At 43.0% G+C, this 25,318-nt stretch overlaps 1 protein-coding gene across 1 annotated transcript; it reads right to left on the reverse strand.

Annotated features, from left to right (window-relative positions):
* Positions 1–129: 129 nt before the first annotated feature.
* On the reverse strand, positions 130–24,734 carry LOC135541432 (protein-glutamine gamma-glutamyltransferase 2-like). Its single transcript, XM_064967681.1, has 13 exons — positions 24,557–24,734; positions 17,554–17,733; positions 13,809–14,027; positions 12,021–12,139; positions 9,425–9,553; positions 9,059–9,236; positions 7,515–7,650; positions 7,203–7,306; positions 6,727–6,966; positions 6,142–6,417; positions 2,694–2,854; positions 2,029–2,165; positions 130–560 (listed from the first exon to the last, which is right to left on the reverse strand). The coding sequence occupies exons 1-13, from the start codon at positions 24,564–24,566 to the stop codon at positions 410–412; spliced, it is 2,040 nt and encodes a 679-aa protein (XP_064823753.1). The 5' UTR covers positions 24,567–24,734; the 3' UTR covers positions 130–409.
* Between the last annotated feature and the right edge of the window lie 584 nt (positions 24,735–25,318).

Genomic DNA, 25,318 nt, shown 5'->3' on the forward strand with positions numbered 1-25,318 from the left:
GAACATAGGCCACTTACTGTATCAATAACCATAACACAAATCTTACATTAATAAGCTTTACTTGAACAGATTTCTAATCCCAACAAATTGTGGATTTTCTTGACAAAAAAAGAGCCCGAAAAATATAAATAAGTTATTTTCCATGTATTTATTAAAAAGGTCTGTAGCACTATATTGTACATTTACAATATACATTTGTTGACACCAATATGCAAAAATGTGAAAGTATTACAACTCAAAGCTTTCCATGCAAAATATTTATACATCCTATAAAATGTATAAATGCATAAAACTATAGGTGATAAGTGAGATATATCTATGAGAACAGCAATATGTTGCTTTGCAAAGATTTCGTAACAAGGCTTCGTTCTCATCAGGTTTTATGGAGTGTAGGCTCAGGGTGGGTCCTCTATTTTCCGATGATGACGTTCCTGTAGCCCTTGACGTGACACAACTTATTGCTATCGAAGTCGACCACCAGTTTCCTTAGGCCCGAGTGGGTGGGCGTGAAGTAGATTTTGACCTTGGCATCCTGCCCAGGTTCCACCGTGGAGTTAAGTCTAAGAAGGGTAAATATTTAGACGTTACTCTATCTACATTTACAGTAACACTATCACACTACATTCCCAGCATACATATTTAGACAGTTGATTATTTTTAATGAAAGTTTAGTTAAATAACTTGACTATATATGGATGTCTTTAGCTACATATGTAGGATCTTCATTTGATCACTCTTTTGTTTCTGAGCCTTGAAATGCAAACCTGTAGTGTATTTTAGTTTTAAAAAGGCTTATAAAGTTTGCAATGTCCATTTTGTAATTTTTGACTTGATTTGCCCTAATGAAAAATGGATCAACCCCTACAAAAAATATCCATGAATTATAAACCACATAATAATTCACATTTCCTGTTGGTGCAGGATTATTTTCCCTCTGTAGTAAACTGGCTCAAATTTTAGATCCTAGTGTGATAGTGTGATTGTAATGATTTTGCTGAGCTGACTAGCAAGGACTGTGTATGTATTGCATCAGCCATAGTTCTCTACATAGATATATGTCTGAACCAGAAAACACTTTGGATTAAAGCATGTGCTAAATAACCATATTATAGTATAGGATATTTAATTATGTTTTAGAAGCTTGACAAACTCATTCAAAACTGTTTTTATGAACAAATCCATTCATATTCTCGTCTCGATTGTTTAACACCACATTGAGCCAAACATCTAGGAGTCACATGCCAACCAAACCCACAACTCATCACAATCATCTGTCACGCCCTGATCTGTTTCACCTATCCTTGTGATTGTCTCCACCCTCTCCAGGTGTTGCTTATTTTCCCCGGTTTATTTATCCCTGTGTTTCCTGTCTCTCTGTGCCAGTATGTTCAAGCCAACAGTCTGCATCTGGGTCGCGCCTTGTGCCCTTATACCATCTGAATGCTTGGAAAACCAACTCTGACAAAATGATACTCTCACCATCAAATGATAATTATAAATACTGAATAAATCCAGACAAACATTCACGACCTGGTGAAACAGTCAGCTTCCGTCCAGCGAACTTCCTAGTCTTTGATGTGAAAGTGTGAATTTCCAAATCCAAAACATTTTTTGAGAAGATTCATGAAATTGTGGTCTTGGCAAAACTTTGGATAGTTTAAGTGTGCTTGAATTGTACACGGCTGGGAATTCAGTATCCCACTTAACATTAGTAAGACTTTTAGTCTGCTTTTGACATGTAAGCACCATTGTGAGTCTGCTACAAAACATACATTTCCTTTGTCATGAACACCTCCAACTCCACCAAGGCATGGACATGCACCACTTGGTGACTAAAACATGATTGATTATTGGTCTATGAATTATGCATATCCTTTTAGACATCCCTGACACACATTACATGAAATTGTTGCTTTGATCCTCACTAATAGGTCCTATTTACACTCCTGTTGTTACTTTTAGTGGTCAATGCACTTGATCTGTAAACAGTCCCGTTTGGAAATAAAAGTCACCCTGGTTCCCTCCTACCTCTCAGTGACGACCTGTCCTCCAGTGAGATTGGACCCCTCCACGGTGAAGCAGCAGTTCTGCAGCGGTACTGGGAGAGGGTTCTGCAGGGTGATCTCAGCCGCCAGCTTACGGTTCTCTTTGGGTTCCCCAAGGATCTATATATCAGGGAACATAAATTCTCTTAATGCTTTGACATATTGCATTTCATCGGCTAGGCGAACATGGAGAACGCTCCATCTCTGATAAGCACACTCAAGCTTGCAATGCCAGCTGGAACGGTTCTTTCAAACAATTTATCAGATGTTGACACATGTTGACATAAGACAGTTGATAATTGTTTTATGAAAGTTTAGATAAATATCTTGACTATCTATGGATGTCTTTAGCAACAGATGTAGGATTTTAATTTGATATATCTGATAATCACACTCAAGCTTGCAATGCCAGCTGGTACTGTTCTTTCACATTGTGAACTCTGTCCTGGCATGAGTACTTCCAAGCAACTTAGTTCTCTTGGAGCTGTGGTTAGCGTCCTTGGCTGGGGACCAAATGCTTGAACGTTTTTGATTCCCTAGTCAGAGTACTCCACTGAGGTTGCTGCAATAAGTATACTTATTACTCATGTTAATCAATGTATTCTTGTGTTTTGTAAAGTGTTAAAGTAGTGAGAGTAGTGGGCATACCCTGACTTTGATCTCAGGGTTAACCAGTACGACATTCCTCACAGCGAGGTAAGCCTCTTGGGTACCGTAGTCTAGGAGCAGAGCCGCCAGACGGATCAGGTTGTCCTCAGTGAGATTCTCTGCATACTTGGAGTAGTTCATCCTAAGAGCAACACTCTTTTCTGGAGCGAGCCATAAAGCAGAGAAAGTGAGACACCATCCAATTCCTCAGGATGTTGATACATTGACATAAGCAGATACAGTGCCTTGCGAAAGTATTCGGCCCCCTTGAACTTTGCGACCTTTTGCCACATTTCAGGCTTCAAACATAAAGATATAAAACTGTATTTTTTTGTGAAGAATCAACAAGTGGGACACAATCATGAAGTGGAACGACATTTAATGGATATTTCAAACTTTTTTAACAAATCAAAAACTGAAAAATTGGGCGTGCAAAATTATTCAGCCCCTTTACTTTCAGTGCAGCAAACTCTCTCCAGAAGTTCAGTGAGGATCTCTGAATGATCCAATGTTGACCTAAATGACTAATGATGATAAATACAATCCACCTGTGTGTAATCAAGTCTCTGTATAAATGCACCTGCACTGTGATAGTCTCAGAGGTCCGTTAAAAGCGCAGAGAGCATCATGAAGAACAAGGAACACACCAGGCAGGTCCGAGATACTGTTGTGAAGAAGTTTAAAGCCGGATTTGGATACAAAAAGATTTCCCAAGCTTTAAACATCCCAAGGAGCACTGTGCAAGCGATAATATTGAAATGGAAGGAGTATCAGACCACTGCAAATCTACCAAGACCTGGCCGTCCCTCTAAACTTTCAGCTCATACAAGGAGAAGACTGATCAGAGATGCAGCCAAGAGGCCCATGATCACTCTGGATGAACTGCAGAGATCTACAGCTGAGGTGGGAGACTCTGTCCATAGTACAACAATCAGTCGTATATTGCACAAATCTGGCCTTTATGGAAGAGTGGCAAGAAGAAAGCCATTTCTTAAAGATATCCATAAAAAGTGTTGTTTAAAGTTTTCCACAAGCCACCTGGGAGACACACCAGACATGTGGAAGAAGGTGCTCTGGTCAGATGAAACCAAAATTGAACTTGTGGCAACAATGCAAAACGTTATGTTTGGCGTAAAAGCAACATAGCTTATCACCCTGAACACACCATACCCACTGTCAAACATGGTGGTGGCAGCATCAAGGTTTGGGCCTGCTTTTCTTCAGCAGGGACAGGGAAGATGGTTAAAATTGATGGGAAGATGGATGGAGCCAAATACAGGACCATTCTGGAAGAAAACCTGATGGAGTCTGCAAAAGACCTGAGACTGGGACGGAGATTTGTCTTCCAACAAGACAATGATCCAAAACATAAAGCAAAATCTACAATGGAATGGTTCAAAAATAAACATATCCAGGTGTTAGAATGGCCAAGTCAAAGTCCAGACCTGAATCCAATCGAGAATCTGTGGAAAGAACTGAAAACTGCTGTTCACAAATGCTCTCCATCCAACCTCACTGAGCTCGAGCTGTTTTGCAAGGAGGAATGGGAAAAAATGTCAGTCTCTCGATGTGCAAAACTGATAGAGACATACACTAAGCGACTTCAAAGTATTAACTTAAGGGGGCTGAATAATTTTGCACGTACAGTTTTATATCTTTATGTTTGAAGCCTGAAATGTGGCAAAAGGTCGCAAAGTTAAAGGGGGTCGAATACTTTCGCAAGGCACTGTACATAGAACACTGGACAGTATGATTTCAATGCACACAGACACACATTCACGAATTAGCATTAGACATGAAATAACATAAAAATATAACTCCATACAAGGTCTTAAACTCTAAATGAGCTACAGTATATCCCTCTCACATATACAGTGCCTTTGGAAAGTATTCAGACCCCTGACTTTTTACACATTTTGTTACGTTACAATCTTATTCTCAAATGGATTAAATAAAACAATTTCCTTATCAATCTACACACAATACCCCATAATGACGAAGCGAAAACAGGTTTTTAGAATATTTTGCAAATGTTATTAAAAACAAATGTATTTACAAAAGTATTCAGACCTTTTGCTACGAGACTCAAAATTGAGCTCAGGTGCATCCTGTTTCCATTGATCATCTTTGAGATGTTTCCACAACTTGACTGGAGGCCACCTGTGGTAAATTCAATTGATTGGACATGATTTGGAAAGGCACATACCTGTCTATATGAGTTCCCACAGCTGACAGTGCATGTCAGAATGGCTGAAGAAATTGTCCGTAGAGCTCTGAGACAGGATTGTGTCGAGGCACAGATCTGGGGAAGGGTACCAAAACATTTCTGCAGCATTGAAAGTCCCCAAGAACACAGTGGCCTCCATCATTCTTAAATTGATGAAGTTTGGAACCACCAAGACTCTTCCTAGAGCTGGCCGCCCGACCAAACTGAGCAATTGGGGGAGAAGGGCCTTGGTCAGGGAGGTGACCAAGAACCCGATGGTCACTCTGACTAGAGTTCTAGAGTTCCTCTGTGGAGATGGGAAAATCTTTCAGAAGGACAACCATCTCTGCAGCACTCCACCAATCAGGCCTTTATGGTAGAGTGGCCAGACGGATGCCACTCCTCAGTAAAAGGCACGACAGCCCGCTTGGAGTTTCCCAAAATGAATCTAAAGACTCTCAGACCATGAGAAACAAGATTCTCCGGTCTGATGAAACCAAGATTGAACACTTTGGCCTGAATGCCAAGCGTCACATCTGGAGGAAACCTGGCACCATCCTCACGGTGAAGCATGGTGGTGACAGCATCATGCTGTGTTTTTCAGCGGCAGGGCCTGGGAGACTAGTCAGGATATAAGTAAAGATTAACGGAGCAAAGTATAGATATATCCTTCATGAAAACCTAATCCAGAGCGCTTAAGACCTCAGACTGGGGCAAAGGTTCACTTTCCAACAGGACAACAACCCTAAGCACACAGCCAAGACAATGCACAAGTGGCTTTGGGACAAGTCTCTGAATGTCCTTGAGTGGCCCAGCCAAATCCCGGACTTGAACCCGATCGAACATCTCTGGAGAGACCTGAAAATAGCTGTGCAGCAATGCTCCAGATCCAACCTGACAGAGTTTGAGTGGATCTGCAGAGAAGAATGGGAGAAACTCCCCAGATACAGGTGTGCCAAGCTTGTAGGGTCATACCCAAGAAGACTAAGCTGTAATCACTGCCAAAGGTGCTTCCACAAAGTACTGAGTAAAGGGTCTGAATACTTGTGTAAATGTGATGTTTAAGTTTTTTTTTGTCATTATGGGGTATTGTGTATAGATTGATGAGGGGGGAAAACTATGTAATCAATTTTAGAATAAGGCTGTAAACTAACAAAATGTGGAAAAAGTCAAGGGGTCTGAATACTTTCCAAAGGCAGTGTATATATACACAAATCTTTCCATTATACAAAGCCAACTGACCTTCTCCAGGTGCCAACTGTACATTGAGCAGGTCTTTGAACCCACAGTTCTCTCCCAGAATACCGTTGTAGGACACAGCTCTGGAGCCGAACACCAGACGGCACTTCTTCTCATTGGGCGTGTTGTTTGTAATCACGGCAAACACGTCAAAGTCACAGCCCTTTCTCATCTCCGTGGAAACCTTGATGACGATAAGCAGGCCAGCATTGTCTTGCTGCTGCAGTAGTTTGTTCTGGTGGTTGGCTTTTGTAAAGGCCTCCCTTTCCTCATCAGAACCTGGGGGCACAGAAAGCAAACGTTATACATGCTTTCATATACTGTAAATTAACTCTGATACATTCTGACACATTTAGGGAAGAATAAGACCCTGTTTCCAAAGTAGTCTTTAGTGATCTTCACCATTTATTTCTTATTTTGAAGCTCCATACTTTATCTGATTGTACATATAATGAACAGACTACTTCAAATACTTAAGAAAGAATATGTGACTTTCCTATCTGCTCTCTTGGTTGCATATTGTGGTGTAATGTGACATTGGTGTGTCCTGGTGGCATGTTACAGTGGTGTCATAGTGAATCTCCCTACCCTCAGGGTACTTGTACAGGTGTGTGATGTCCTCTCTCCTATCACTGCCCACGCTCTTAGTGCTGATCTTCAGCCCCACATGGACGGAGCTGATGATCTTCTTCGTGCTGCCATCTTTGCGCTTCATAAAGGTGTGCACGTCAGCATTGACCTCCGCAAACACAAATGGGGCATCATATTTATCGGTGAGCTCGCCCTCCTTGATGGCTTTCAGTGGGATAGGGCCACAGCAGTAAACCCCTGAAAGAAGGACAATCTGTGAGCGAACTGAAAATTACATGTTTTTATGACATATCTGAAGCCATATCCTCATCACTTCTAGTAAAATCCGATGATTAGCAATTCAGGAGTTTTCTGGAATCAATACACATCTGAATTGGGGTCATGCCATTTTATGGGCTATTCTGAAATTGTTGGGATTATTGTAGTCAGGGTTTTTGTAGTTTGGGTTATTGTCAATACCATCTAGGCCTCACCTTCACTCTTCTCCTGTGGTGTGGGGTCCATGACCTGCCAGCCTCCAAAACCTGGTTTGAGGTCAGGTCTGGTCATCCAGTTCTCGACCCAGCAGTGGTAGTTCCTACAAAGACATACAACCATAGTAACCCCTTAACCATTTCCAGACGGTTTGCTACAAGAGAAGGACATTTGCTCATATACCCAACCTCCGGAATGCCTTGACTATTTCCAGATTGTTGGCAAAAATCATGAACAAATACATGGCTAGCTCTGTATTGAATTTGTCTGAGTGGAAATCCACCAATTTGATAGTCCTCCTGAGGTTTCACCATATCATGTCTCTGGACTTCTGAACAAGTTGTCCGTTCTCATCCACGTAGCGCTCTATCACCAGGTTACTGTTGGTGTCGTGGGCTGAATTGTAGTTGGTGACCAGTCGACAAGGAATGCCCAGGGCTCGTGAAACTGAGAGGGCACATAAATCATGTACAGTTAGCCAATACTACTCATCAACTATTCTACTACAGGTCTAACATATGGCATTGTAAATATTTTACAGTTAGGTCATTTAGCAGACAGTCTTATCCAGTCATGTACAGAAACAATTTGGGTAAAGTTGCTCAAGGGGACACCTAGTTGGCTTTGGGATTGAACCAGTAACCTTTTGGTTACTGGCCCAAGGCTCTTAAATGCTAGGCTACCTGCCCCCTATTCATAGGATCAAAACAAATCAAACTTTATTTGCCACATGCGCCGAATATAGCAAGTGTAGACTTTACTGTGAAATGTTTACTTACAAGCCCTTAGCCCTTAACCAACAGCGCAGTTCAAGAATAATAAAATATTTACCAAGTAGGCTAAAATAAAAATCAATAATAAAAAGTAACACAATAAGAATAACGATGCTATATACAGGGGGCATCGGTACCCACTTGCCGTGCGATAGCAGGGAAAACAGTCCATAACTTGGGTGACTAGAGTCTCTGACAATGTTATGGGCTTTCGCCTATTGATAGACACCACCTAATAATTTATATAGGTCCTGGATGGCAGGAAGCTTGGCCCCAATGTACTGGGCCATTCGCACTACCCTCTGTAGCGCCTTACGGTCAGATGCCGAGCAGTTGCCATACCAGGCGGTGATGCAACCGGTCAGGATGCTCTCGATGGTGCAGCTTTAGAAACTTTTGAGTATCTCGGAGCCCAAGCCAAATCTTTTCAGTCTCCTGAGGGGGAAAAGGTTTTGTCGTGCTCTCTTCACGACTGTCTTGGTATGTTTGGACCATGGTAGTTCATTGGTGATGTGGATACCAAGGAACTTGAAACTCTCGACCCGCTCCACTACAGCCCCGTCGATGTTAATGGGGGCCGGTACGGCCCGCCTTTTCTTGTAGGCCACGATCAGCTTCTTTGTCTTGCTCACACTGAGGGAGAGGTTGTTGTCCTGGCACCACACTGCCAGGTCGCTGACCTCCTCTCTATAGGCTGTCTCATCGTTGTTGGTGATCAGGCCAACCACTGTTGTGTCGTCAGCAAACTTAATGATGGTTTTGGGAGTCATGTTTGGCCACACAGTCGTGGGTGAACTGGGAATACAGGAGGGGACTAAGTACACACCTGAGGAGCCCAAGTGTTAAGGATCAGCGTGGCGTACGTTTTGGTGCCTACTCTTACCACCTGGGGGTGGCCCGTCAGGAAGTCCAGGATCCAGTTGCAGAAGGAGGTGTTTAGTCCCAGAGCCCTTATCTTAGTGATGAATGTGTTACTAAAGGTGTCTTGTGCAATACAAAAAGGGGACAGAATGTCTCTTACATAATATAACGATACAGAATGTAAAAAACTCAGTCTTAATGTCTATGCATTCATGTCTAACCTGAGCAGGCCACTGCTGCAAACACCCAGCATTGGCCAAAGCGCACAGGCTGACAGGCATTTGTGTCCCAGTTCCGGAGGATCTCCACACTACCCTTCCATGAGAGAGGGCTCACCCCGCCGTCATAGTCATCAGTCCACCTGCCCAGCAAGACTCCCTTGTCGTCATTGCAGTTCACCTGAGGGACATGGAAAACAATGGTCAGGCTCTTCATTTCACATTCAGCTTTGTTGTTATATTGAGACTTGCTATTTGCCATCTACTATATGTTCAAGTGTATATTTTATATTCTATTCTACTGTATGAACTGCAATGCTGTGTAATGCAGTGCATGACAGGATGTGAAACCGATTGATGTGATCTCACCATGGCACTGAGAACTCTGGATACATAGATTGGGTTTCTCCTCCCTGAAGCGTCTTTCCCAGGGTTACGCAGACACTTCGGGTTCATATCCAGGATTCTCAGACAGGCATTCAGGATCCCATCCTCAAACTACATCACACAGAGAAAACCACACAAGTTCAAATCAACCTGCTATTTATTTTCAAAAGGGAACTAAGCATGCAAAGGTGAGCAAAAGATCGAATAAAGATCAAAGGATTAGAAGTTTGCTTCTCGTCTTTGATTCTCTCCTGAAAATATCATGTGCAAACGTTTAGTAAAGCTGAATGCCAGTCATATGCATAAACAGTGTGCACGATATGCAACTATGACACACACCAATTAGATAATGAGCTGTATCAACAATTGAACCTTGGTCTCACCATCTCAGTAGGATTATCAAGATCTGTAAATTATACACAGATTGAACCAATGGAAGAATCTTGATGTGGAAAGAAAATAGCCTAAATTGGATTTTACCAGTCAACAGTTCTGTAACGGATCTCTTCGTCATCTGACGACGAGTATGAAATATCGGACCAATGCGCAGCGTGGTAAGTGTCCATGTTAATTTATTAACTGAACACACAAAACAAAATAACGAAGTGAATGGAAGAAACAAAACAGTTCTGCAAGGTGACATACACTAAACAGAAAACAACCATCCACAAACAAGAGTGGGAAAACAGGCTACCTAAGTATGGTTCGATTGACAGCTGCCTTTGATTGGGAACCATACCAGGCCAAACACATAGAAATACCAAACATAGAACAAAAACATTAAATGCCCACCCCAACTCATGCCCTGACCAACCTGAAATAGAAACATACAAAAGGAACTAAGGTCAGGACGTGACAGTACTACCCCCCCAAAGGTGCGGAAAACCTAACCCCACAGGGGAGGGTCTGGGTGGGCATCTGTCCCACGCCAGAGCCGCGGTGGCGGCTCTGGCGCGGGACGTGGACCCCACTCCACCATAGTCTTGGCCTACTTAAGTGGCACCTTTGGAGCGGCGACCCTCGCCGCCGACCTCGGACTGGCGACCCTTACAGCGGGCCCCGAATAGACGGGAGATTCAGGCAGCACTGGACAGGCGGGAGACTCCGGCAGCGCCGGCATGAAGGGCGACTCCGGCATCTCCTGACTGAGGGGAGGCTCCGGCAGCTCCTGACTGACGGGTGGCTCCGGCAGCGTTGGACAGGAGGGAGACTCCGGCAGCGCTGGACAGGAGGGAGCACCTGGAGGGAGGAGACGGAGAGACATCCTGGAGGCCTGGTGCGTGGAGGAGGCATCGGATGGACCGGACCGTGGAGGTGCACTGGAGGTCTCGAGCACCGAGCCAGCACAACCTGTCCTGGCTGGATACTCCCTGTAGCCCGGCAAGTGCGGCGGGGTGGAATAGACCACACTGGGCTGTGCTGGCGAACTGGGGACACTGCGTAGGGCTGGTGTCATATACCCCGGGCCGAGGAGACGCACTGGAGACCAGATGCGCTGAGCCAGCTTCATTTCTTCTGGTCTCGATGCCCACTCTAGCCCGGCCGATACGAGGTGCTGCGATGTAGCACACCGGGCCTTGCCTGCGCACTGGGGACTCCGTGCGCCTCACAGCATAACACGGTGCGTTCCCGGTCCACCTCTCGCCACGGTAAGCACGGGGAGTTGGCTCAGGTCTCCTACCTGACTTAGCCACACTCCCCGTGTGCCCCCCATCGGACCAATACGCAGCGTGGTAAGTTTTAGTCATATTTTTTATTAAAACTGAACACTACACAAAATGAAAGCAAAACAATTCCGTGTGGAAAACACGGACACAGAAAATAATCACCCAAAAACAAGAGTGGGAAAACAGGCTACCTAAGTATGGTTCTCAATCAGAGACAACGATTGACAGCTGCCTCTGATTGGGAACCATACCAGACCAAACAAAAAAAATACCATAGGACAAAAACATTGAATGCCCACCCCAACTCACGCCCTGACCAACCTTAAATAGAAACATACAAAAGGATCTAAGGTCAGGACGTGACAAGTTCACTCATCACAAGTTCTTCTTAACCATAATTTATCTTCTCACTTTATCAAACTTGTCAGGCCACTCATGCAAATGTAGGATCTTAATTTGAGCCGGTTTCCTACAGAAGGAAAATAATCCTGCAGCAACAGGAAATGTGAATTATTATGTGGATTATAATTAGTGGACATTTTTGTAGGGGTTGATCATTTCTTTCATAAGAATAAAATGGAAATTATACACTTCAGAAGCCTTTTAAACCTCAAATACACTACAAGTTTTTAATGTTCTGCATTGCAGGAAAGTTCTCCTGCAACAAGGTGATCAAATTAAGATCCTACATCTATAAATATACAGTACTATGCGGCAGCATGATCTCACCTTTGAAAGTGCACAGTACAGTAGTTACAATGGAATGCAGTTCAACATACATCTCTTGATGAATGGCTATTTCTCCCTTATCAAGGTAAGCGTAAGCCAAATTCAAAAGCCAGGACTTTATCACTGCCACCGCCAAATTCTGGTTGTTTATACAACGATCAGAGCTGTGCTGTTGTTGGTACCTGGCCATAGTTCCAAGGTGTAGGGATGGGGTATTTCCAGCCGCCTCGGTAGATGATACCATCTTGAGCCAAGATGTACTCCCTCAGTTTCTCCTCACTGTCCATGTACACCGCATCACCTGTTGACGAGAGACGTAAATAATACAGGGATAAAGTATCGTCCTCCATAGAAAAAGACAAGGTCTCAAAAGGCTGAATGGAATAAAGGATGCCTCATTATCTGCTTGCAGTAGGCAACAGTATTTCAAAATGCATTGGGCTTATTAAATTACATTTTCATTTCAATATAACTTTCTATGAAACTGTCACACCCTGACCATAGAGAGCCTTTGTTTTTCTATGGTATAGTAGGTCAGGGCGTGACTGGGGGGTTTTCTAGTATTATTTTCTATGTGCGGTTCGAGTTTACTTTTTCTATGTTGGAATTTGGTATGATTCCCAATTAGAGGCAGCTGGCTATCGTTGTCTCTAATTGGGGATCATATTTAAGTAGCATTTTTTCCACTTGTGTTTTATGGGATATTGTTCTCCCTGAAGTGTGTGTCCCCAGTCCGGTACGCCCTGTGCCTGCTCCTCGCACTCTCCCTCAAGTGCGCCTTCCCAGTCAGGTACGTCCTGTGCCTGCTCCTTGCACTCGCCCTGAGGTGCGTGTCACCAGTCCGGTGCCACCTGTGCCGGCCACACGCATCAGGCCTACAGTGCGCTTCCCCAGTCCAGAGCTTCAGGCGACGGTCCCCAGTCCAGAGCTTCAGGCGACGGTCCCCAGTCCAGAGCTTCAGGGGACGGTCCCCAGTCCAGAGTCCCCAGTCCAGAGGCTTCGGTCCCCAGTCCAGAGCTTCAGGCGACGGTCCCCAGTCCAGAGCTTCAGGCGACGGTCCCCAGTCCAGAGCTTCAGGCGACGGTCCCCAGTCCAGAGCTTCAGGCGACGGTCCCCAGTCCAGAGCTTCAGGGGACGGTCCCCAGTCCAGAGCTTCAGGGGACGGTCCCCAGTCCAGAGCTTCAGGGGACGGTCCCCAGTCCAGAGCTTCATGCGACGGTCCCCAGTCCAGAGCTTCATGCAATCCACGGGATGAGATGGTTCTTCGGCCCGCACCAGAGCCACCACCAAAGATGGTGGATCCGCGAGCTGAGTGGGGGCTACGACCTGCAACAGAGCCGCCACCGACACTAATCACCCCCCTACCCTCCCATTTGTTTCAGGTTTTATGGGATATTGTTTTGAGTTAGTTACGGTTAGTTGTTTCGTTATTTGTTGTTTTTCTAACACAGTACAACAAATTCATTTGGATTTGTAACATATAATACAAATTGCCAAAAAATAAAACGTATTGTTTTTTTCAGGATGTTACATATCATACGGAGTGGATGTAGTAAGCAATTGGATGAATTAGTACACAAAAAAATGGATACCACTTTTGGCTCGTCAGCACCACTTTCAAATCTACTGGCTGAAATTATACAAAAGTTTGAGAGTACATCTTTAATGAGACCATCTGCTGTCTATTTACTTTGATGTTTAAGGTAACAAAATGTCTAAGGTATGATGTATTGTAAATACAGCACATGATAGGGCTAAACATTTAGAGATACTGGAAAATCCATCCCATTCTCCATTGCATGATCTTCATATTCTCTCAAACTACCATCCATCCATGCCATCCTGTCCATGCCACTATGGGATCCTTCCTGTAAGCCTGCGTCTGTGATTTACTCTTAAGGCATTCCACTCAACTATGCATAGCCCCTACTATACTCGCAGACAGAATGATGTATGGAATGTTTACCTACCGGTGCACCAGGGGTTATAGAGCAGCACAAAGTCCACCCTGCCCCCCTGACCCAGAGTCAGGCGCCAGCGTCCGATGGGCGCGTCCGGGGGGGAACAGATGGACAGGGACACCATGTTCCCGGGGGGACTGGTGATGGCGGCGCTCCAGCGGGAGGTATCAATTTGGTCTGTCAGCCCAAAGGAGGCCTGTGTACCATACTGGTCAGAGGGCTGGGGACCTAGTAGAGGACATGAAGAAGAGAAATGGTTAAAAATGGAACACTTGACTAGGGATGATGTAAAGGACTTCAATGCCAAAACACTAGAGCTTACCTACTTATTTTACCATTGGAGGGAAAGTAATATTGGCCATAGCTATTCTGTCATTCTTTGTCATGAGATGTGTCAATGGATCTCAATACTCTAAAGTGGGGTTTTAAATAGGCCTTGACAAAAGTCACGACCTCGACAGAAGTTGCTGTCCTTTATAACAATTATGTTCTTTACTGTATTATGAAAAATATGAAGCACACAGATGCTTTCAGGTCACACATGAAACATTTTCATAATTCAGACTGTACAATTGACATACTATTCCCAAACCCTTCAGCGAGAACATTGGAAAATGGTGGACAATTCCACAGGGATCAAAGACGATGGAAACTTCCTTCAAGTGACCTCCATTAAAATAACCTGCTTGAACTGAAATTCCATTGTGTTCAGACTGGGCATAACGCCAAATAATCACCCCTTTTAATCCCTTTGCTTTCAGCAGCATGCTGAAACAACTTAGATTCCTTCCTTGGCTGTTCTGTGTATTAAAGGTTATATTACAGCCCATGAAAAACTAGTTTAACTTTCACTGTGATAGCCTTATCTTTGATAGGACACATGCTTTCCTGTGGAGTGGAATGATCCTCTTCCTGTTCTCAAACTGGTGGATACTGTACAAACTGCTGTGGTCTGTACAATGGCCACTCCACCCCTCTTATGACTGTTACTTACATCTGACACATTCATCTTGATTAAAACATCTGATCGTTTCAGTGTTTTCCCCTAGATATTTCCAAAGGCGGGACAGAAAGTGTCCCAAACACAACACTTATGGTTCCTGACAACAGAACCAAAGCCCAAAGCCTGGGCAGGGTGAGTAATGGTAAAGGAGACAGGGTAGAGTGTCAGCTAACTATTCTGTAAGAGTCAATAGCGTTATCACTGAAAATTTGAACATGCTTAAACGGTTTCCCTTTCCTTGAAACAACATTTGACCTCACCATAAGCGTTTCTTACTCCTTATCACTTCGTAGATCACAATGACCATTGGGGAAAATAAACAAGTTCCCAATGCCAATAGAAACACTCAAGTAGGCGTTGCCATAATACCTACCCCAAATACAAGTGCACCAACCTTGTAGCGTCATACCCAAGAAGATTTGAGTCTGTAATCGCTGCCAAAGGTGCTTCAACAAAGTACTGAGTAAATGGTCTGAATACTTGTGTAAATGTGATATTTCATTTTTATATATATATATAAATTGGCCCAATTTAAATAAAAAATGAAAACTGTTTTTGTTTTGTCATTATGGGGTATTGTGTTTAGAATGACAATGTAATACATTTTAGAAAAAGGATGTAACATAACAAAATGTGGAAAAGGGGAAGGGGTCTGAATACTTTCCGAATGCACTGCATGTACATATAGGTAGGGGTAAAGTGCCTAGGCATCAGGACAAACCGCAGCAGCAGCATATGTCAGTGGTTCCCAGCCCTGGTCCTCCAGTACACCCCAACAGTACACATTTTTGTTGTAACTCTGGACAAGCACACTTGATTAAACTTGCCAACTAATCATCAAGCCCTCGATGAGTTGAATGAGGTGTGTTTGGGCTGTTGGAGAACTGGAGTTAGGAAACACTGGCGTATGTGATGAGTCAAAATAGTCAGTGCAAAAAGTGCCAATACAGATATTCCATGTAACTATTTTGCAGTCTTATTGCTTGGGGGTAAAAGCTGTTCGGGGTCTTGTTAGTTCCAGGCTTGGTGCATCGGTACTGCTTGCTGTGCGGTAGCAGAGACAACAGTCTATAACTTGGGTGTCTGGAGTCTTTGACAATTTTCATGGCCTTCCTCTGACACCGTCTGGTATAGAGGTCCTGGATGGCAGGGAGCTCAGCCCCAGTGATGTAATGGGCCGTACACACTACCCTGTGTATCGCCTTGTGGTTGGATGCCAAGCAGTTGCCATACCGAGCATGGATGCAGCCAGTCAAGATGCTCTCAATGGTGCAGTTGTAGAACTTTGAGGATCTGAGGGCCCATGCCAAATCTTTTCAGCCTTCTGAGGAGGAAGAGGCGTTGTCGTGCCTTCTTTATGCCTGTGTTGGTGTGTTTGGTCCATGTTAATTACTTAGTGATGTGGACAAGGAGGAACTTGAAGGTCTTGACCTACTCCACTACACCCCTGAGGGGCCCCCGTGTTGAGGGTTAGCGTGGTGGATGTGTTGTTGCCTATCCTCACCACCTCGAGGCAGCCCGTCAGTAAGTCCAGAATCCAGTTGCAGTGGTAGGTGTTCAGCTTAGTGATGCGCTTGGAGGGCATTATGGTGTTGAGCATTGAGCTGTAGTCGAGGAACAGCATTCTCACATAGGTGTTCCTCTTGTCCAGGTGGGAGAGGACAGTGTGGGGTGCAATAGAGATTGTGTCATCTGTGGATCTGTTGGGACGGTATGTGCCTTGGAGTGGGTCCAGGATGTCCTGGATGATGGTGTTGATGTGAACCATGACCAGCCTTTCAAAGCATTTCATGGCTACAGATGTGAGTGCTACGGTGCGATAGTAATTTAGACAGGTTACATTGGCGTCCTTGGGCACGGGACTATGGTGGTCTGCTTGAAACATGTAGGTATTACAGACTGGGTCTCTGGTCAAAATCTAAACAGCAAGCCAGTTCCAAAATCGACTTATTGGATAGCTCCAGTGAATACATGTGGATGTTTCCTATTACAGAAATGCTTGTAGGAGCCAAAAATGTACAGGTAGTGAAAAAAATGGGTTAAAACAATAGAAAAATATAGCATAGAGTATGTTGTTATAGTGTTACACACTATGCAGCAGCACATGCATGAGGTATTTTCAAACTTGCAGGGAAGTTAAGATTTAGACTTGAGATTTATCGGTCACAGCCCAATAGACTGTCTTCATTCAATCAAGGAATAATTGAAGTAAGTATTCACTGGAGCTCATGGCAAAGATTTTGGAACTGGGTTTCTGTTTCGATTTTGAGTAGAGAATGGAAAGCATTATTTTACTGGTTCGTGTCTGTTAGGAAATGTTAAAAGTACCATGGCAACGCCTAATTGTGTGTTTCTATTGGTACAGGGAACTTGTTTCCAGTGATAGGGAGATAGGGATACGAAAAGATAATGTTGAGGTCTAATGTTGTTTAAAGGATAGGGAGACTGTTTGCTCCAATTATCAGTGATAAGACTATTGACTCTTACAGAACAGTTAGCTAGCTGACACTCTACCCTGCCTCGTTTACCATTACTCACCCTGCTCAGGCTTCGGTTTCTGTTGTCCGGAACCATAGATGTTTGTTTTGGGAACCTTTGTGTCATGCTTTTGGAAATATCTCGGGGAAACACTGAAATGATCTTGTGTTTTAATAAAGATTAACCTTTAGGATTTAATACAAATTCAACAACATTTATCTAGTGCTTTTCACATGGAATTGATTAGTCGACAACCCAGGGATAACACAGTACCTGTCTCTACGATGAGGTCGAGGGCGCTGCCACCAGGCTGGTAGACGCCCGAGCGGAGGTGCAGGTTGATGGTGAACGACTGGCCCCTTCTCACGATGAGGCGCTCCACCCCGTTGAGCTCCGTGCGGTGGTCTGTGTTGTTGAACTCACACTCCAGGTCCCATCGGGCAATGTCCAGTGCTGGGAGATGGATGAGAGAGAGAAAGGAAACAGTGAGTAGAATTACCTCAGGATTGACCATCTACCCAGCCAGTTACAAGGGAATACAATCCTGCTCCACAGTTCCTCTGTTTGCTCTTTGGGGGTGTCAGTCCAGTCTTCAGTATAATAAGGCTTAACACTTTCTGACAAATGTGTTCGTCAAAAGTGCTATACAAATATTATTTTATCGATTGATTGTCTACTCTTTCATGGTGCCTCAGTGGTGGACCAAACTCCCCCATTGCTTTTATTAAGACAATTGTGTCTATACCTGTTTTTAGATAGACTGATGACCTTCCTCTTCAAACTGTCTCCCCAACTCTCAACGCTGTTTCCTTCCAAGTAGACCACCCCTTCCTCTCACCACCAATGGCACTACTACTCTGGAAATGTCTATAATAGTTGCTTTACATTGTATTGTTGCATTTCAATTCTGGTACTTAATTATATTTTTAGCACTACAATGAAGTATTCTACTGACCTCTAAAGAGAGAGTTGCTTGTTTTTATGCTAGCTGTCTAGCTCTTTGACTATGTGCTTTTACAGAAAGAGCATCTTCTAAATGTCTGTTAACACTAGAACCACTGGGCGTCAAGCTAATGAGCAGTCATTCTGACTCCAACATTCTAACAGTGTAATTGAGAACATTTCATATATGCTATTGCAAAAACAATAATTTGGTTGTGTTTATGAAGGTCGTAGGTAACGTTGGAATATAATTGTAAAACATTTGAACACCATAGCATTTCCATTAGTTTATTTAACTATAGGATATACTGTATGTAAATACATAAACAGTCAGTTTGTTATATCTGGAGTACTTCTCCTGTCCAATTCGGTGTCCTGTGTGAATCTAAGTGTGCGTTCTCTAATTCTCTCCTTCTCTCTCTCGGAGGACCTGAGCCCTAGGACCATGCCCCAGGACTACCTGACATGATGACTCCTTGCTGTCCCCAGTCCACCTGGCCGTGCTGCTGCTCCAGTTTCAACTGACCTGAGCCCTAGGACCATGCCCCAGGACTACTTGACATGATGACTCCTTGCTGTCCCCAGTCCACCTGGCCGTGCTGCTGCTCCAGTTTCAACTGTTCTGCCTTATTATTATTCGACCATGCTGGTCATTTATGAACATTTGAACATCTTGGCCATGTTCTGTTATAATCTCTACCCGGCACAGCCAGAAGAGGACTGGCCACCCCACATAGCCTGGTTCCTCTCTAGGTTTCTTCCTAGGTTTTGGCTTTTCTAGGGAGTTTTTCCTAGCCACCGTGCTTCTACACCTGCATTGCTTGCTGTTTGGGGTTTTAGGCTGGGTTTCTGTACAGCACTTTGAGATATCAGCTGATGTACGAAGGGCTATATAAATAAATTTGATTTGATTTGATTTGATAAACACACAAAAAACACAACATTTGTCACGAGTCCGACGAAGGTGACTCCCCTTCCCGTTCGGGTGGCGCTCTGCGGTCGTCGTCGCCGGCCTACGAGCTGCCACTGATGTCTTTCCTCCCCCTCCTTATGTGTTTATTGATTATACCTGTTTTGAGTTGGTTGTATTAGTTGGGCTTTATTAGTCAGCCGGCCCGTCCGTTTCTTTATGCGGGATTGTTTATGGTAACCCTGGTGTTTGATACAGACGAACGTGTTGGGTTATGTTCGTGTATAGTGCTGGACTGTTTTGTTTTGAGCACCCAGTGTTTAGTGGGATGTCCGTGGTTCACCGTGCGTGCATTAAAAGAGCACTATATTGAACTCTCTGTTTTCCTGCGCCTGACTTCCCACTCACGACACCCAGTACCTTACAACATTTCATATGTTCAATCAATTTTGTTTGGGGAATGCCTTTATTACCACTATGAAACTAAAAGCATATATGTTGGAACACGGCAACAGTTTATTTTTATAACAACAAAATAAATAAAACACCCCAACCACAAAGACGCAAGACGTGCGGTCACATGATGAAAACTTCAGTAAAGCCTAAACATCATTATAAGCACCAAGTGTCAAGGACGGAGGGGGGCATGACTTTACATTTTTCTTATACATGAGCTGTCAAAATGACTGCTTTAGCGGTTTTAGTTTGAAAGAAAATGTACATAAGCTATGGTATACTTAATCATATTAATAAGTGTTATAGCCTATAGAATAAAACGTATGCATGGCTAAATCATTAAGGGTGTCGAATTAACTTGTGGTACATAGGCCTTAGACAAATGGTTAAAGGACTGCTGCAAATTGTTTCCAGACATTTTCAGACCTTCTGCCATCTTATCTCTGGCAGCAGGCATGAATACAAGGACATTCATTGTTATTTAAACTTACCATAAGAGGTCACTTCCTGTTGTTGAGTGGAAAGAGAAAAAAATCTTACCTGTTGTGTAACAGAAAGACTTGTATTGCCGTAAAAATCATAGGAATCCTTCAGACAGGAAATGCTGCTTAGCAAATAACTATCTTGGGAACTATATTTACTCAAGTACCACTAGTGGGTAAATACTACACTAATCCATTGAGACACAGACTTGAACTCTTTCATTGATTAATAAAAAAAAGGGAAGTATTTCACAAGAGAGAAAACAAGAAAACATGAATGAGCAGTGAATGAGCAAGCAAATACTGTACACCTCCTTGTCCCCAGGGCTCGGTGTGTGAATAAGATCCCACCCCTGATTTCCTATTTACAGTCATCTGGCTTCTTTAAGACACGACAAGTTGTTGTTAAAAGTAGCACTCTAACATTATTCAAGAAGTAGTACACCATCTTGTTTCACCAATCACTTTAGAGCTGCATTGTCAACACTCACTTATCCCAATTTCTTATAGGACAAAAAGACGTATATTTCAGAAAGAATTTAACATCAAACGGCTTATATGTAATTATGTTACCTCTGATTGCCATATTACGCAATCAAAGGAATATTGTTCAAGCTTTAAAAGGTTGCTTGCCCTAGAGTGTTTATATACCCTATTTCCAGTGTACTACTTCTTGAATAATGTTAGAGTGCTACTTGGAACTACATGCAGGGTTGGGGAGTACCTGATTACATGTAATCACTTACATGCAATCTGATTACAAAAAAACAAACTAATCAGTTACTATAACAACAAAACTCTGATTACATATACTTTTTAAAAACTCAATTTGTATTTAATGGATTACTTTAATTTCATAATGTGTTTGCGAGAGAAAAATGTTTGCGAGAGAAAAAATACATTATGCCACAGTTCTGTTTTCTCAATGACATTCCAATCAGAATTGAAAAAAGGTGTTTAAATTTGTTCCATCTGAGTGAGTCTGACCACAAGTCAGAGACCTCTATGATAGCACACAAAAAGATTCTTTGTCTTCTTCTAATGCCTCTTAAGGGAAAAGTAAATGGAAAGTACATGAAAGTAATCAGATTATGTTACTGAGTTTGGGTAATCCAAAAGTTACATTACTGATTATAATTTAACAGGTAACTAGTAACTGTAACATATTACATGTAAAAAGTAACCTACCCAACCCTGACTACATGTATCACAAATCCATTTCTGTAGGAACATCTGGATAGTGTATCTTCTACATTTGACCAACCATGGGGAATTTTGCATGTGTTTTACACCTTGTAATTGAAGAAAAGTGGTCTTTCAAAGGAGACAAACTTAAGTCTCCAGTCCAGCTCTTTCATCCTAAAGATAAATTAAGTTGTCAATAAGCCTATTTTACTCAGTCATAAAGCGTCTGGGAACTTGTGCTTTTCCACAGCTAGAGGCAACAGGACTACAAACCTAGAATCTGGAGACCATTAGGCAGATTCATAGCAGATAAACAACCAAAATGTTGTTTTCGACAACACAGTCCAAACAACGCATGCTCAATCAATGTAATGGTAAAGTGTAGTTATTGCTGCGTTTCATTCTTGAACTACACAGTTGGTATCAAATAAAATGCATTTTTATTAGACACTCTCGCATTGCGGAATGAAAGCTGATGTAAGATAATGTGCAGTCTGAATTTACACGGAACGGTTTCTGTAATTAAGGTGTAGTTATTGTTGTTTTTCTTTGTTCTATTGCACTGGGAAGACAGCAATGTATTACAGTCTGTCACAAACATGAATAGTGCAAAAATACATTTACGGACAGAGAGCTAAGTGAGCTATGTGTGTAGGGGGGGTGTCTTCCATTGAGCAGGCTACTACCATGAGGTCACCATCTCCACCATGCCATCACTCTAGACTTACACTCCCTTGTTTTGCTTCCAGTCTACTAAACTTGAACAACACCACATCAAGTGTCCTGTTATAGGCCAAGCAGAATTACTGGGCCAGAATAAACCAAATAAGGTTGGGGCAATGAAAGATCCTAGTCAGGGAAAAATGCACAGAAGCAGGTACAGTAAATCCCAGGAAAAAATAGATACGTTCTCTCAGCTATTAACAGCAACCTATCCAGCCTAGTCACGAATGAAGAGGCAAGAGCTCTCTCTCTCTCTCTCTCAATTCAATTCAATTTAAGGGGCTTTATTGGCATGGGAAACATGTTTACATTGCCAAAGCAAGTGAAATAGATAATAAACAAAACAACAATAAACATCTCTTTCTCTGTCTGTATGTGTGTGCGTGCTTCTCAGCGTTGTCAGTATGTGTCTGTGTGCTTGTGTGTGTGTGTTTTTATGTGTGTGTGTGTGTGTGTGTGTGTGTGTGTGTGTGTGTGTGTGTGTGTGTGTGTGTGCGTGTGTGTGTGTGCAAGGTTTGTGTGTGTGCGTGTGTGTGTGTGTGCAAGGTTTGTGTGTGTGTGTGTGTGTGTGTGTGTGTGTGTGTGTGTGTGTGTGTGTGTGTGTGTGTGTGTGTGTGTGTGTGTGTGTGTGTGTGTGTGTGTGTGTGTGTGTGTGTGTGTGTGCAAGGTGTAAAAGGTTTGAAAGGGTTCATAGGGGCTTTGCAAAATCATTCCAAGGACAAATTAATTTAGCCACAGTTTCTGGTTGCAGTTACAGCTGCTGTCTGCTATTAAAAGCCCAAAGTTCCCTGAGCAACATTTAACTCCCTCTGAAACACATTCCTCAGATGCATTAAAGATGCATACGACTAGGCTAAAGCTTATGGTTAGCTGGCAAGCTGGGAGACAACACTTGTGTCATCAGTGAGCCAGAGAATGTTGGACAGTTGGATGTTGGATGACAGTTTTGGTTGGTGCAGTTGTCAGAATGCTGTTCATTGACTACAGCTCAGCGTTCAACACCATTGTCCCCTCTAAACTTTTCACCAAGCTGAGAACCCTGGGACTTAACACCTCCCTTTGCACCTGGATCATGGACTTCCTTAAGGTCGACCCCAGGTGGTGAGGGTAGGCAACATCACCTCCGCCACACTGACCTTCAACATGGGGGCCCCACAGGGGTGTGTGCTTAGTCTCGTCTTGTGGTCCCTGTTCACCCACGACTACGTAGCCACGCATGACTCAAACACTATCATCAAGTTTGCTGACAACAAGACGGTGGTAGGCTTGATCACTGGCAACAATGAGACAGCCTATAGGGAAGAGGTCCGTGACCTGGCAGTGTGGTGCCGGAACAACAACCTCTCGTTCAACGTCAGTAAGACCAAGGAACTGAATGCCCCCATCCACATCGACAGGGATGCAGTGGAGCTTCAAGTTCCTCTGTGTCCAAATCACTAAGGACTTAAAATGGTTCACACATACACACAGTTGTGAAGAAGGTGCGACAGCACCTCTGCCCTCTCAAAAGGTTAAAAAGGTTTGGCTTGGGCCAAATGATCTGTTCCAACGTCTAGTGGAAAGCCTTCACAGAAGATTGGAGGTTATTATAGCAGCAAGGGGGGGGGGACAACTCCATGACTTTGGAATGAAATGTTTGACGAGCAGGTGTCCACATACTTTTGGCTATGTAGTATATTTATTTTTGTATTATTTTTTTGAGGGATAAAAAACCCTCAATATACCTTAAAATAACTAAAACAAAATTGAAACTGTGTAAAAAAAATCATGGATCTCCATTCATACAGTTTCTTGCCTGTGTCCAGTTCGCTGATAATCACCTCAATGAAAGCTAGACAGCCAGGGAGAAAACAATTTTTCAAAATGGAAAATAACAATTTTGGGTAAATTTTGATGGCGAGGAAATATATTTAAAAAATTGTGCACATGTGGCCCTCAGGCAAATTGTGATTGACACCGCTGGATAAGGTCATCAACCTAACCTAATGTAGCAGGCGTAAAAGAAACCAGCTACAGGTAAGTTATTTGCCATCATTTGTCCATAGCAGGGTGTCCCAAGCTCTATCTGTGTAGTGCTGAGTCAAAAAGCAAAACGTGCACCCAGGGTGTCCTGAGGACCATTTTGGAAAACCCTGGTCCATAATGAAGGGATGGATCAGGTTTTACTTTGCTCTTTAGTTTTGAGATTTTTTTTTTCTAAACAAATCAATTGTTCACCAGCCTTTTAAGGTAACATTGAAATCCTCTAAATGCTTCAAATATTTAGATACATATTCTGGCATATGGCTCAGTCTTGCAAGGTAGTAATTATTTTAGGAAGCAATAACATAACATGATTAAGTTATTTTAAATTATCTGCCACTGTCTACTTTGTAGACAATGATGCAAGTTTATCGTTGATATTGAAAAAAATGCATTAGTTGTTATACTACTGATGAAACTCAAAAATGTAATTCACAGTTATGTTCAAATGTTCAATAATGCTATGCACGTACTAGAGAGAAGATTTACAGAGATCCAACACATTCAATAAAACATTGCAAAAAAAACACATTTCAAACAGTTATTAAATTCTTACCGTGAGCCATTATCGCGTTGACGTACTGCTGGGTAACAGTCTGTATTAGGCTGTTGAAAGTATTCTCTACTCTGCGCAGCTACTCTGACTGTGAACGAAAGTTGATATTTGTAGTGGTCATTTGCGTCACCAAAATCCATTGGTTGTTGACACCTTTCACAATTTTGCGGAGGCTGACGGTGTAATGCATAATGTGCGCTGGGAAGTCATCTGGGCGTGTTGGTTTTCTTCCGTCGACCGCCCACGTGCGCGTGCTCACATGCATGAGCAAGCACGCACGCACTCACACAGAAACATCCACATACACTCTATTGACCTTGTAGCGACCTCGTCCTATACAATAGTTGCACAATTTCCTGCATACATTTGTGTGACAATAGGGAATGGGGAAGACATTTTCATTTAGTCATCATGTCAGGAATAAAATGTACATCAATGTCAAAATACAATTTACTTCTAGGAAATATACTGAACAAAAATTTAAACTCAACAATCAACAATTTTAACAATTTTTCTGAGTTCCAGTTCATATAAGGAAATCAGTCAATAGAAATACATTAATTAGGCCCTAATCTATGGATTTGACATGACAGGGCAGGGGTGCAGCCATGGCTGGGCCTGGAAGGGTATCGGCCCACTCACTTGGGAGCAAGGCCCAGCCAATCAGAATAAGTTTTTCCCCATAAAGGGACTTATTAGAGACATAAATACTCCTCAGTTTCATCAGTTGTCCGGGTGGCTAAACTCAGATGATCCCACAGG

Source organism: Oncorhynchus masou, chromosome 6, assembly GCF_036934945.1.
Source record: "Oncorhynchus masou masou isolate Uvic2021 chromosome 6, UVic_Omas_1.1, whole genome shotgun sequence".
NCBI classification, from domain to species: Eukaryota; Metazoa; Chordata; class Actinopteri; order Salmoniformes; family Salmonidae; genus Oncorhynchus; species Oncorhynchus masou.

Coding starts and splice junctions, on each gene's coding strand:
- LOC135541432 (XM_064967681.1), bottom strand. Junction 12,140..13,808: donor CTATAACCCCTGGTGCACCG/GTAGGTAAACAT, acceptor TCTCGTCAACAG/GTGATGCGGTGTACATGGAC. Junction 561..2,028: donor GGACAGGTCGTCACTGAGAG/GTAGGAGGGAAC, acceptor TACCCTTCTTAG/ACTTAACTCCACGGTGGAAC.